This window comes from Colletes latitarsis, chromosome 8 (assembly GCF_051014445.1).
Source record: "Colletes latitarsis isolate SP2378_abdomen chromosome 8, iyColLati1, whole genome shotgun sequence".
In the NCBI taxonomy this organism is placed as follows: Eukaryota; Metazoa; Arthropoda; class Insecta; order Hymenoptera; family Colletidae; genus Colletes; species Colletes latitarsis.
The window spans coordinates 16,980,431-16,993,713 of record NC_135141.1 but is presented as its reverse complement, the minus strand read 5'-3'; the positions used below and the strand labels follow the sequence as shown (position 1 = coordinate 16,993,713).

Below are 13,283 nucleotides of genomic sequence, written 5' to 3'. Positions count from 1 at the left end.
CTAACCCAGACCTAACCCAGACCTAACCCAGACCTAACCCAGACCTAACCCAGACCTAACCCAGACCTAACCCAGACCTAACCCAGACCTAACCCAGACCTAACCCAGACCTAACCCAGACCTAACCCAGACCTAACCCAGACCTAACCCAGACCTAACCCAGACCTAACCCAGACCTAACCCAGACCTAACCCAGACCTAACCCAGACCTAACCCAGACCTAACCCAGACCTAACCCAGACCTAACCCAGACCTAACCCAGACCTAACCCAGACCTAACCCAGACCTAACCCAGACCTAACCCAGACCTAACCCAGACCTAACCCAGACCTAACCCAGACCTAACCCAGACCTAACCCAGACCTAACCCAGACCTAACCCAGACCTAACCCAGACCTAACCCAGACCTAACCCAGACCTAACCCAGACCTAACCCAGACCTAACCCAGACCTAACCCAGACCTAACCCAGACCTAACCCAGACCTAACCCAGACCTAACCCAGACCTAACCCAGACCTAACCCAGACCTAACCCAGACCTAACCCAGACCTAACCCAGACCTAACCCAGACCTAACCCAGACCTAACCCAGACCTAACCCAGACCTAACCCAGACCTAACCCAGACCTAACCCAGACCTAACCCAGACCTAACCCAGACCTAACCCAGACCTAACCCAGACCTAACCCAGACCTAACCCAGACCTAACCCAGACCTAACCCAGACCTAACCCAGACCTAACCCAGACCTAACCCAGACCTAACCCAGACCTAACCCAGACCTAACCCAGACCTAACCCAGACCTAACCCAGACCTAACCCAGACCTAACCCAGACCTAACCCAGACCTAACCCAGACCTAACCCAGACCTAACCCAGACCTAACCCAGACCTAACCCAGACCTAACCCAGACCTAACCCAGACCTAACCCAGACCTAACCCAGACCTAACCCAGACCTAACCCAGACCTAACCCAGACCTAACCCAGACCTAACCCAGACCTAACCCAGACCTAACCCAGACCTAACCCAGACCTAACCCAGACCTAACCCAGACCTAACCCAGACCTAACCCAGACCTAACCCAGACCTAACCCAGACCTAACCCAGACCTAACCCAGACCTAACCCAGACCTAACCCAGACCTAACCCAGACCTAACCCAGACCTAACCCAGACCTAACCCAGACCTAACCCAGACCTAACCCAGACCTAACCCAGACCTAACCCAGACCTAACCCAGACCTAACCCAGACCTAACCCAGACCTAACCCAGACCTAACCCAGACCTAACCCAGACCTAACCACCGCAGACCTAACCACCGCAGACCTAACCACCGCAGACCTAACCACCGCAGACCTAACCACCGCAGACCTAACCACCGCAGACCTAACCACCGCAGACCTAACCACCGCAGACCTAACCACCGCAGACCTAACCACCGCAGACCTAACCACCGCAGACCTAACCACCGCAGACCTAACCACCGCAGACCTAACCACCGCAGACCTAACCACCGCAGACCTAACCACCGCAGACCTAACCACCGCAGACCTAACCACCGCAGACCTAACCACCGCAGACCTAACCACCGCAGACCTAACCACCGCAGACCTAACCACCGCAGACCTAACCACCGCAGACCTAACCACCGCAGACCTAACCACCGCAGACCTAACCACCGCAGACCTAACCACCGCAGACCTAACCACCGCAGACCTAACCACCGCAGACCTAACCACCGCAGACCTAACCACCGCAGACCTAACCACCGCAGACCTAACCACCGCAGACCTAACCACCGCAGACCTAACCACCGCAGACCTAACCACCGCAGACCTAACCACCGCAGACCTAACCACCGCAGACCTAACCACCGCAGACCTAACCACCGCAGACCTAACCACCGCAGACCTAACCACCGCAGACCTAACCACCGCAGACCTAACCACCGCAGACCTAACCACCGCAGACCTAACCACCGCAGACCTAACCACCGCAGACCTAACCACCGCAGACCTAACCACCGCAGACCTAACCACCGCAGACCTAACCACCGCAGACCTAACCACCGCAGACCTAACCACCGCAGACCTAACCACCGCAGACCTAACCACCGCAGACCTAACCACCGCAGACCTAACCACCGCAGACCTAACCACCGCAGACCTAACCACCGCAGACCTAACCACCGCAGACCTAACCACCGCAGACCTAACCACCGCAGACCTAACCACCGCAGACCTAACCACCGCAGACCTAACCCTCGGGCCCAATCCCCGTGCCCAACACTCTGGCCCAACTGTCGGGCTCAACCCGCAGGTCTAACCCTCCCCTTTTACCAACCTCTAGCAATGACCTTTTTCTTTTTTACTAACCTCTGACAATTACCAACCGTTGATACTAATTACCAACCGTCAGGAATAGATACCGACCCCCCCACCCTCACCCCGAGACCTGGGCCACTACCCCCACCCCTGACCACCGACGGATCCCCACCCCAACGCGTGAGACCCCTCCCCCACGCACGCCCACCTAGCGGGCCCACCCCGCCCCCCCCCCATATTTATGGGCCTTGGGGTGTCATAGTCAACTCACATGTATTTACGCACACACTACAGCTGCCTGCCCGTCGATACTAATTCAGTGGATAGTTCCTCAACTGACCGGCATCCGTGAGCAGGGGATGCTAAAATCACTTTCGAATTTTCAGGTCGGTATGGCAATCAGATTGGGCCACAAAAGTCTATAGGGTCTAAGGTCTACTCGTATACCTGGTCTGTGCTATGGTGTCCCCTAATTCATTAACACGAAAATGCATTGTACGATGAATTTTATTTTTATTATTATGTCACGAGAAACAATTTATTTCGTTGCGTAAGATTTTGACTTATAGAATATTCAGGCATGATTTGTTTAATGCATAATTGAAAATAGTTTGAATAAAACTTTTGGTTCGATTAATTCTCATGAAACACCAATACATACGTATATACATATATGTATATGTACGAAGCACGTGCTGAAATAATTGATGTTTACGTAAAAGAACAGTACACTGATTAAGTATACAATTCTACAGTTTAATATCATTTAGCATCCTTTGCCTGTTTCTTCATTCCTTGTTGTTCCATACTTGTTTGTACATGTAATTATTACACATAGTTTTCGACGTGTACAAAGCGAGATAACTTGTGTACTTACTAGATAAATAGGGGACATCGGAACCGCTTCAACAATGGAGTCTACAAGCTTAAACACTAAAATTCATAAACTCAAAGAACGATAGAGGCAATTATTCGATATACATTTATTAATAGTATATAAATATAAAGTAAATTACAATTGTACTAAATGACTTATTATGTATGTACACTTTTAAGAAAGAAATTCATTCCTATACTAGAAATTTCACCAAGCAGATGCACAGGAACTTTCGTTGTTATTTGATCAATTCCTGTATATAAAAAATCCAACAGTGTGTAATTAAATTACATACAAATTAATAAGCAATCGGTAAATATTATAGTTTCGATTTGCGTAGTACGACTAGAGGTTGTAAACACTTACAATATCGGTTTCAATTTTTCAAACAGTTATGAGAACCGAAATTGTGTTATAACTGTTATGGATATATTGATTTTGGCTCATTTGGTTTATTTCAATACTGTATACAGGGTCTTCGGCCACCCCTGGAAAAAATTTTAATGAGAGATTCTAGAAGCTTAAATAAGACGAAAATCAAAAATACCAATTTCTTCACTGAGGTTTCATTAAAAAGTTATTAGTAAAATTAGTTTTAAAAATTATTAATAAAATTATTCTTCCTACACCAATTTTTTTCTCGAAAGTGCGTAGGAATTCGGCGTTATGTGTAATGACCAAAAATGATTATAATTGACCCCTACAATCGAAAATAATTTTTCTAAAACGATTTGAATGTTTTTGTCCATTTTGTGAATTTTTTTCTCAAAAATGGTTAGGATTTCAGGGGTATGTGTAATGATCTAATACTTTAATTGTAAGTGAACCCAGCAACCGAAAATAATTTTTTGAAAATGATTTCAAATTTTTTAATTTCGCCAAAAATTTTTTCAGTCAGTATGGAAATTTAAACGTTAATAACTTTTTAACGTTGCCTCAATCAACAAATTGATATTCTTCATTTTCGTGTTATTTTGGCCTCTGGAATCTCACATTAAAATTTTCCCCAAGAGTGGCCAAACACCCTGTATAACAGTTTGAAACAGTTATTTTCGGGTCCGTTTTAACCACCACGTATAACCGCGTGACGCCAACGAATTAAATGATGTTGGAGATGTGAGCGTTTTGTAATTCGCGCGCGTCTTTGGATGTAGAAACCAAGTGTGGTCGTCGGTTGTAGAGGGGGAATAAAGGGTTTTCATACGAAGGAGTCACACGGCGTCCTGTTCTTTTAATAAAGAAAAACCCATATCTCTAACAGGTTATGGGCCCAGTCACGAAAGTAATTAGTTAAAAAATAGAAAAAAGAGAAGGGTGAAGTATGAAAAGTGATTAAAAAGAAAAGTGAAGTGAGAACTGGGGGAAAAAAGTGAGAAGTGCAAATTTGAGGTTAGGTCGACACGTGGTATAATGGCTGCGAGTATCGGAGTATCGAATCGAATCGAGTTATTAACGAAGGATAACTACGATACGTGGTGTATCCAGGCTGAAGCACTACTGATAAAAAATGATGGCTGGGAGTATGCAAATGGGAAAAGTCGTAGGCCCACAGGAACTGATGCTGCCTCGGAAGTAGCGGCTCGGGCATGGGACGCTGCCGATCAAAAGGCAAAATCGGACATTATACTTGCGATAAGCGCTAACGAATTAAAGCAGATTAAAGGATGCAGAACTGCGTATGAGGTGTGGGAAAAGCTGCAATCCATATATGCGTCCAAAGGGCTGGCGAAAAAGGCTGCCTTATTGAGAAAACTCACCAGTCACCGCATGGCACATGGTGCAGATGTGCGTGAGCACATAAATAAGTTTATAGAAGTGGTGGATAAACTTGGGGATATGAATATCGAGATTCATAAGGATCTGCAAAGTGCAATGTTGTTGAGTAGCCTACCAGAGACATATGAAAACTTCAGATGTGCGATTGAATCACGTGATGAGCTGCCAGATCTAGAGACATTAAAAATAAAGATTTTAGAGGAATTCGAAACCAGAAAACAAAGACATGACGATGAACCTGGTGCAATGGCAGCTAACCAGCAAGAACAAGGAAAGGGAACAAGATGGAAGTACAATAAGAACAACAATAGCAGGTATGACAAAAATATAAATAGTAATAGATTACCCATGAAATGTTTTCAATGTGGTAAGTTGGGGCACAAAGCGATCAATTGTTATGCGAGAAGGGGGGCTACCAATAGACCCAGTGCAAGTTCGGTACAAGAGATGTTTTACGTAAATCATGTAGAGATGGAACAAGCATGTGCAATTGCAATGGATCCAGAACACAATAAGTGGTGTTTGGATAGTGGTTGTACCAAACATTTGTGCAAGGATAAAGGGAAATTTGTTGACTTGCACCCATCGGAACATAAAAAATTGAATTTAGCTAGCCACATGTCAGCTAATGTCGAAGCCCAAGGAAATGTACAAATTAAATCATATCTAGATAATAATATTAAAGATATTGAATTTCAGGATGCCTTATATGTGCCTGATTTAAGAGTCAATTTAGCATCTGTAGCACAGATTACAGAAAGAGATAATGTAGTAATCTTTACCAAGCATGGAGCTGTTGTAAAGGGAAGAGATGGAAGAATAAAAGCCAAAGCAAACAGAGTTGGCAATTTATATTACATACAAGAATGTACAGAGCATGCTAGAACTGTGAAATGTCAAGAAGGGAATTCAAACTTAAAACTGTGGCATGAACGTCTCGGACATTTGAATTTAAAGGATTTAACATATATGGTAAGGACGGAGAAGGTAATAGGAATTAAAATTCAAGGGAAAGATACTATGCCATCATGTGAAAAATGCATACAAGGTAAGCTGACTTCAACACCTTTTCCAAGAGAATCGAAAAGAAGTACAAGATTATTGGAAATAGTACATTCTGATTTATGTGGACCCATGAAAACAGAATCCATAGGTGGATCAAGATACATATTAACGTTTATTGACGATTATTCAAGATGGTGCCAAGTATATTTTTTAAAGTCAAAAGATGAAGTTTTACAGATGTTCCAGGAATTTAAGAAATATGCCGAGACGTTGACCGAGAGGAAAATAAAGTACTTGCAAACAGACAATGGTCGGGAGTATTGTAACATAAGATACGACGAGTTCCTAAAAGAAAATGGAATTCAGAGGCGGCTAACAGTACCGCACACGCCGCAACAAAATGGTTTAGCTGAACGGAAGAATCGCACATTAATAGAGATGGCAAGATGTATGCTGTTGCAGGCAGGATTATCACAAGGATATTGGGCGGAAGCAGTTTCAACTGCCAATTATATTAGAAATAGATGCCCGGCCAGAGCATTGAATGGAAAAACTCCATTCGAACTATGGACAGGAAGATCACCGATTTTATCACATTTAAGAATATTTGGAATGAAAGCATACGTTTTAAATAAAAATCCAAGAAAGAAGAAGTTTGAAGATAGAACAAAAACAGGGATTTTTATAGGCTACTGCGAACGATCCAAAGCATACAGAGTTTGGCTACCAGCAGAAAGGAAAGTGATAGTATCGAGGGATATCAGAGTAATCGAACATAAAGACGAGGAATACGAAAAGCAAGCCCCTCATGAGGAGAGGAAGCAAGAGGAGGTTAAAAATGTAATACAAATGCAGGGTGAAATTAGTCATACTAATGTCGATCCTGACATGACGACTGTTGTCCAGGCTACAGGTGAGAGTACAGAGGAAGGAAATGTAACCAATATATTACAAAGGGCACCTGGGAGGCCAAAAATTGTGAGGACAGGTATGAGAGGTCGTCCTACAAAACTATTTCATTACAAGAACATACAAAATGAAGATTATACACAAGATTCGATGCAAAATGATGAAATGGCTGAAGAGAATGGAAGTAGCCAGATTGCAGAGGCCAACTTGGTTATGTTAGCTGCTAACATGGCTGACATATCGATAAAAGATGCACTGCAAGGAGATGACCAAGAACAGTGGAGAAGAGCCATAAAAACAGAGGTAAGATGTTTAATTAAAAATGATACTTTTGACATTACGGAGAAGCCGGAGAACGGAAAGGTAGTAGGATGTCGCACGGTTCTCGCAAATAAATACCGGGCGGATGGATCGTTAGAAAAGCGAAAGGCTAGGATAGTGGCGAGGGGGTTCACACAACGCCCAGGAATTGATTTCGGAGATACGTTCGCACCGGTTGCGAGGCTGGATTCCATCAGATTACTCTTAGCTTTGGCAGTTAAATTGAACATGAGAGTGGAACAACTAGATGTCAAGTGCATATCTTAATGGGATTTTAAAAGAAGACATTTATATGGACATTCCTGAAGGATTTGTAGAGAGTCTAGCGGAAATAGCAGAGGATACGAGAGAAGAGAAAATGATACAGAAAAAGGCGAAAGGTATATTAGAGCAAATAAAGTCCCGGAATCGTCCTGTATGTTATTTGAATAAAGCTTTGTATGGCCTGAAACAAGCCGGGAAACAGTGGAATGAAAGATTAGACGAAAAATTGAAGAATTTAGGATTAAGTCCTACGGTTTCTGATCCGTGCGTATACAGTGGCCAAAGAGGAAATACTAGGTTGTATATAGCCGTATATGTAGATGATATTATAATTGTGTCTGATGATTATAAGTGGATCAGGTACGTAAAAATTGAATTGGCCAAGGATTTCGATATAAAAGATCTAGGAAAAATAGGGTATTGTTTGGGTATTAATATTAAACAAGACGCTGAGGGAATAAGTATGACGCAAGAAAAATATGTTACCGATTTGTTACAAAGATTTAAAATGGATGGTTGTAATCCAGTATATACACCAATGGATAAAGAAGCAGCATTGGAAAACAATAAGGGTGTGGAAAACCAGAGGAGGCCTTATCGTGAATTGGTTGGTTCACTAATGTATTTGGCTGTGGCCACCAGGCCTGATATTGCTCACGCAGTGAGCGCCCTGGCCCAATTCAACGATTGCAGTACAGAGACTCACTGGCAAGCAGCTAAGAGGGTATTACGATACCTTAAGAGAACACTAAATTACGGTATTGTTTTTAGGAAATCAGACGCCAAGATAGTGGCACACGTGGATGCTGATTGGGGAAGGTGTAAGCTTGACAGGAGATCGTACACCGGATATGTATTTAATATGTCGATGGGTCCAATCAGCTGGAAATCACAGAAGCAACGAACAGTTGCCATGTCCTCCACGGAAGCGGAATATGTGGCAATCGCGGAAGCTGTTAAACATGCGTTGTATATATCTAAGTTTCTCAAAGAATTAAATGTAAGTCATTTGGATAATATTGTAATTTACAACGATAACAAGGGAGCGCAATTGTTGTCGAGGAATGCGATCGTACATCCGAGGACAAAGCACATCGATATTAAGTTTCATTTTATAAGGGATGCTTTGCGAAACGAAAGTTTAAGTTTACAGTATATGTCAACGGATCGTATGCCTGCGGATGTACTCACCAAACCGTTATCAAGGGACAAGCATTACTTTTGTATGAGCGAGATGAATGTAAAAGAGATTGTTTCGCGCGCGTCTTAAGAGGAGGTGTTGGAGATGTGAGCGTTTTGTAATTCGTGCGCGTCTTTGGATGTAGAAACCAAGTGTGGTCGTCGGTTGTAGAGGGGGAATAAAGGGTTTTCATACGAAGGAGTCACACGGCGTCCTGTTCTTTTAATAAAGAAAAACCCATATCTCTAACAAATGAAAACACTTGCCTATGACGTGTACCGTTTTTCCTCTAACGATCCATGCTTGGAAAATCGATTCTCTTCCTCTTCCCGGTAGTGCTCGCGTTCCCGTGGTCTTTAGACGCGAGAAAAGGTAACGTACAACCCTTTGACCCCGCTGGAAGCAACCCTTTGTGCTCCAGCCTCCGAATGTAGGTCGTGTTTGGCACGACGGAAACGGGCCCGAAATAACAAACCTCTCTTGGACGGGTGATCTGCACCGGCGATGGTCGATGCGTCGTCACTTCGTCCTCGATCTGTTCCGATACGACTTTGTCGCTGGTAGATCTGTCTTTCGCTACGGTCATCTGCCATCTGAAAGTAATTCTCCATTAAAGCTCTGTACAGCGAAAAGGAAACGAATCAAGTCGTGCTCTAATTATCAGATCGGTGCATACAAAACGAAACAAATTTTAAACTGTTTATTTTTATTTATCAAAATAATTTCCGTCTGCTTGAATGTACTGTTACCAATGACTGACATGGTCATGAATACCCATTTTCTTTTTAAATCTCAATTTTTAAGTATCTCGTTTGTTCCAACAAACTACAAATTATTGACGATTTCAAAGCAAACATCATTCGTGTTATTGGTATAGTACAGCTTGATTTATTTATCAGGATCATCGCAAATTCACTCCACTATATACAGTGTGGTGGTCGTTCAAACGATATGGTATTTCACGTATACATAATGTCATCATCGAGTGAACAGTAATGATTTTTAAAATGAACATCACTCCAACGTTCAGATGTTCATTTTTTATGCAATGGAAGCGAATTTCGACGCTAGCAGATGTTTATACACAGCAATTTAATCAAACTATTTGGACATGCACGCCATCAACTATTGCCATTTAACTGAACCATCGTTCGTACATTCCTTCTCGAAAGGATTAGAACAATATTTCTTTTCCACAAAATCCATAAATTTCTATTAGCAAAAGTGTATAAATTATATAACATTGGAACAACTTTATTGTAATTATTTATTTTAATTCAGTCAGAATTCAATGCATCTGACGATACACATTCATTATATACCATTATATTATTAAATTATTAAATAATTTAACGTGGTAAATAGCATATTTTTAAGAATATCTTTCTACGATTAATGAACTGTGGTCTTTGAGAAGAATGAAAATATTCAATTTACGAATCACGTCTGGGGCTCATTTTAAGAATCATTGCTGTACATGAAAATAAAACAACGAGCACGAAATTATCTTTTACAAAGTCAGTCACCTGCCAGTGCTTTTGCGACAAACTCTTGTCGGAGACTCGACGGAGAGGATGCTCAATCGTCTTTCCTCGGACCTTTTCAATATCAAAGGGTTCATAGCGGATTCCTTGGCGACACAGATCTGCAACTCGCGGAGAAACTTGTCCGCGAAGCCGTTTTGCGTGAACAGCGAATGTTGCAACAGCATGGAGCATTTGGGCCTTACGTCGGGATCCATTCGAAGACATTGGGCCAAGAAATCTATCGCTATGCTGTCCCAAGTGGGGAACAATTTACGAATCGAAGTGGTGCCGGACTGAGGAGGTCCTATGAGCTCGTCAGCGCTCGCATGTCGCAACATTCTGCCTTGTCCGTTCCAACCCATTATTGCCTGATGTTTGGTGCACAGTCCTCCTGAAAGTTGGTAAATGTCTCTCTAGGTTCACAGATTTTTAAACGTTACAGTTATTTCAATCTATAATCTAGTAAATTAATTTTTTTCAATTTTCTAGTACATATAAATTCTCATAAACTTTTCATCTCACGATCTCTGATATCTAATACTTACAAATAACGATTATAATTAACTGAAATTTGGTTTCCATTTGGTGATAATCATTATCGACGAAGACCATTTATTTCGCTTGCTTATAACAATTATACTAATGTTATTCTATTTTATTCTACTTTTCCTTATTATGATTCATTTCACATTATTAATATTTTTTATTAATAATTTGAACCAAAAGTTTTATTATTTGGCAATAATAGGACATAAACCGTAATATAAAATAGAAAATTTTGTGGTCAGTAACAATTATAAGCGACTGAAAAAATGTTCGTGTCAAAAACAATGATTACCATATAACCAGACGTATTAGAAATTAATATTAGTTTTTCAATTTTACGATTGTTATTTTTTAACTTAAACAAAAACTAACTGTTTCCTAATAATTTTTTTTCATAGAAATTTTTAAGACAACTGTTATTCTTGCGTCCCCGATTGCAATAGCATAAACGCTCGTTGTACTTCCACTGCTCCGTTACTGAATAATAAATGACGAAACTTTGCTCGGGAAATTACACGAATCGATCTGTAATGTCACCTTTCTTCCTGCCGGTATTCGTCAACATTTCATTGCGTGCTTAATTGAAATACGATTTAGTCAAGACAGAAAATCCTTGAGACGATTAAATTTCTGTTTTAAATGCAACAAACGATCTCCCAAACGAGAGGCTACAGTTCATAGAGAACACAGCTATAATTCTAATCGTGGTAAAGTACAATTCGATGATTTTAGCTGCGATAGAAGACACTGTATATCAGTAATTCTCAGCCCCTTTTTAACCCGTTCCTTCATTAAACAGGTTCTATAGCCATGTTGCTTGCGATTAGGGGTTCGAAGCAACAGGAAATAATACTTAAAAGGGCACAAACCAGGTTACTTTTAAACTCCAATTTATTTTTATTGTAAGGAAATTAAAACACCTAATTCACACAGGTGCACTACGTGTCTTGGAAAATGAAAATTCAGATACAGATACAATTTCTTCTATAACTACCTTATTATCTTACTTAATAAAATAATAATAATAATATTTAGTCATTTTTGTTAAGTCACTACTTTACTGTAAATATTATGATGCCAGTACAAAATGAAATTAAATGTGCATAAGTAAAATTGTACAAGGAAGTAAATTTCGAAAATCAACATGCTTAAAATCAAAGATGGACTCGTGAAAAATATTACGGAAATGTTGGAAATAAATGATATTAATAAAAAAAATACTAAAAAACGTACATGGTGTACGATACGAGTTACGTTTCCTGTACAACGAAACGAATAAATAAATCTCATTTTATAATATATACAGCTTCGCAGTGTTAATTCGTTTTCATTTCACATTGATTAAGTGTCTAGTGACTTATGAACAGGAGTGAATGTCGATACGAATGAAAGCAATGCACAGCTATTTCTGCCATTCTTTTGGGGTACGGATAAAACATCAAAGACCAAAATTCTGAAATTGATTTTTATAAATTTTAACTTTAAACGAAAACCAAACTAGAATTGTGCATAATCTACACGGATTGTATGATACTAGATTTTTGAAAAATAGATAGATTACTTACCAAGAACTTTGGTGATTCGGTAAAGCTGATCGACGTCGCTATCGCCAGGAAACAGAGGAGTTCCGGTCACCATTTCTGCGTACATACAGCCCGTTGCCCAGACGTCCACTGGTTTACCGTATCGTGGATCACCGATCAACAGTTCCGGTGATCGATACCACCTGGTCGCCACGTAATCCGTGCAAGATTCGTTTGGCCCGCTGACGAGTCGAGCGAACCCAAAATCGCAAAGTTTTATCACTCCGTTGGGCGACACAAGAATGTTTTCTGGTTTTATGTCACGGTGCATGATCTGCGAACGATCATTTCAAATTCAAATGAAATATATCTACCGATTTTCTAACATTTTTTTTTTTTTCAATGTATTTCGACTTTGAAAATTAAAAACGAAACGCTGTCAGCCGCTTTCGATCTTTTTTTAACTCCTTCAATACAAATGACAAAATATTTCAAGTCTTTCTCATTTTTATTTTACCGTAGTTTCAACCTCCAATGGAGATTACTCTGTGTTGGAAATCCTATAAAAAAACAATAGAAAAACTGAAACGACTAATGTAAAGTAAACGTTATCGTGCCTGTGGAAGTAGAAAGAATTCACCCCAAGATTCTACAATTTTCCATTACATCCATATACGTATATGTTTAAAACAAAGGACGGCGTCGTAACAACAACCGCCACAGCGAGGTGTAATCGCTAGTGAACGCAGTCGTTATGCGAATGTCGCTCTGCATATCTCAGAGAATACAGATGATTCTTAGAATACGGTGTTTTTCATTAAATATCCCATAATATCCAATACTCTGCGACGTAATTTACACTAATTCTTACATTACACGATCTAAAGATTTCTTACCTCGATAGATTATGTTCTTTTAAAAAATAATATACAATCAATACTGTCAAACAACTAAAAGACGTTTGTATCTAATGATTAAATATAAATCTTGTATAGATATTTCACTATACAGGGTGTTCGGCCACCCCTGG

The 13,283-nt window shown here is 40.8% G+C and overlaps 1 protein-coding gene across 1 annotated transcript in view; it reads right to left on the bottom strand.

Moving 5' to 3' along the window:
* Positions 1–8,780: 8,780 nt before the first annotated feature.
* LOC143345076 (cyclin-dependent kinase-like 4) overlaps positions 8,781–13,283 on the bottom strand; it is a 16,297-nt gene continuing 11,794 nt past the window's right edge. Inside the window, exons 4-6 of the mRNA XM_076771841.1 lie at positions 12,296–12,587; positions 10,185–10,575; positions 8,781–9,251 (exon numbers count right to left, since the gene is read on the bottom strand). Coding sequence (XP_076627956.1) covers positions 8,948–9,251; positions 10,185–10,575; positions 12,296–12,587 — 987 coding nt within the window. The 3' untranslated portion in view covers positions 8,781–8,947. The remainder of the gene's footprint in view (positions 9,252–10,184; positions 10,576–12,295; positions 12,588–13,283) is intronic.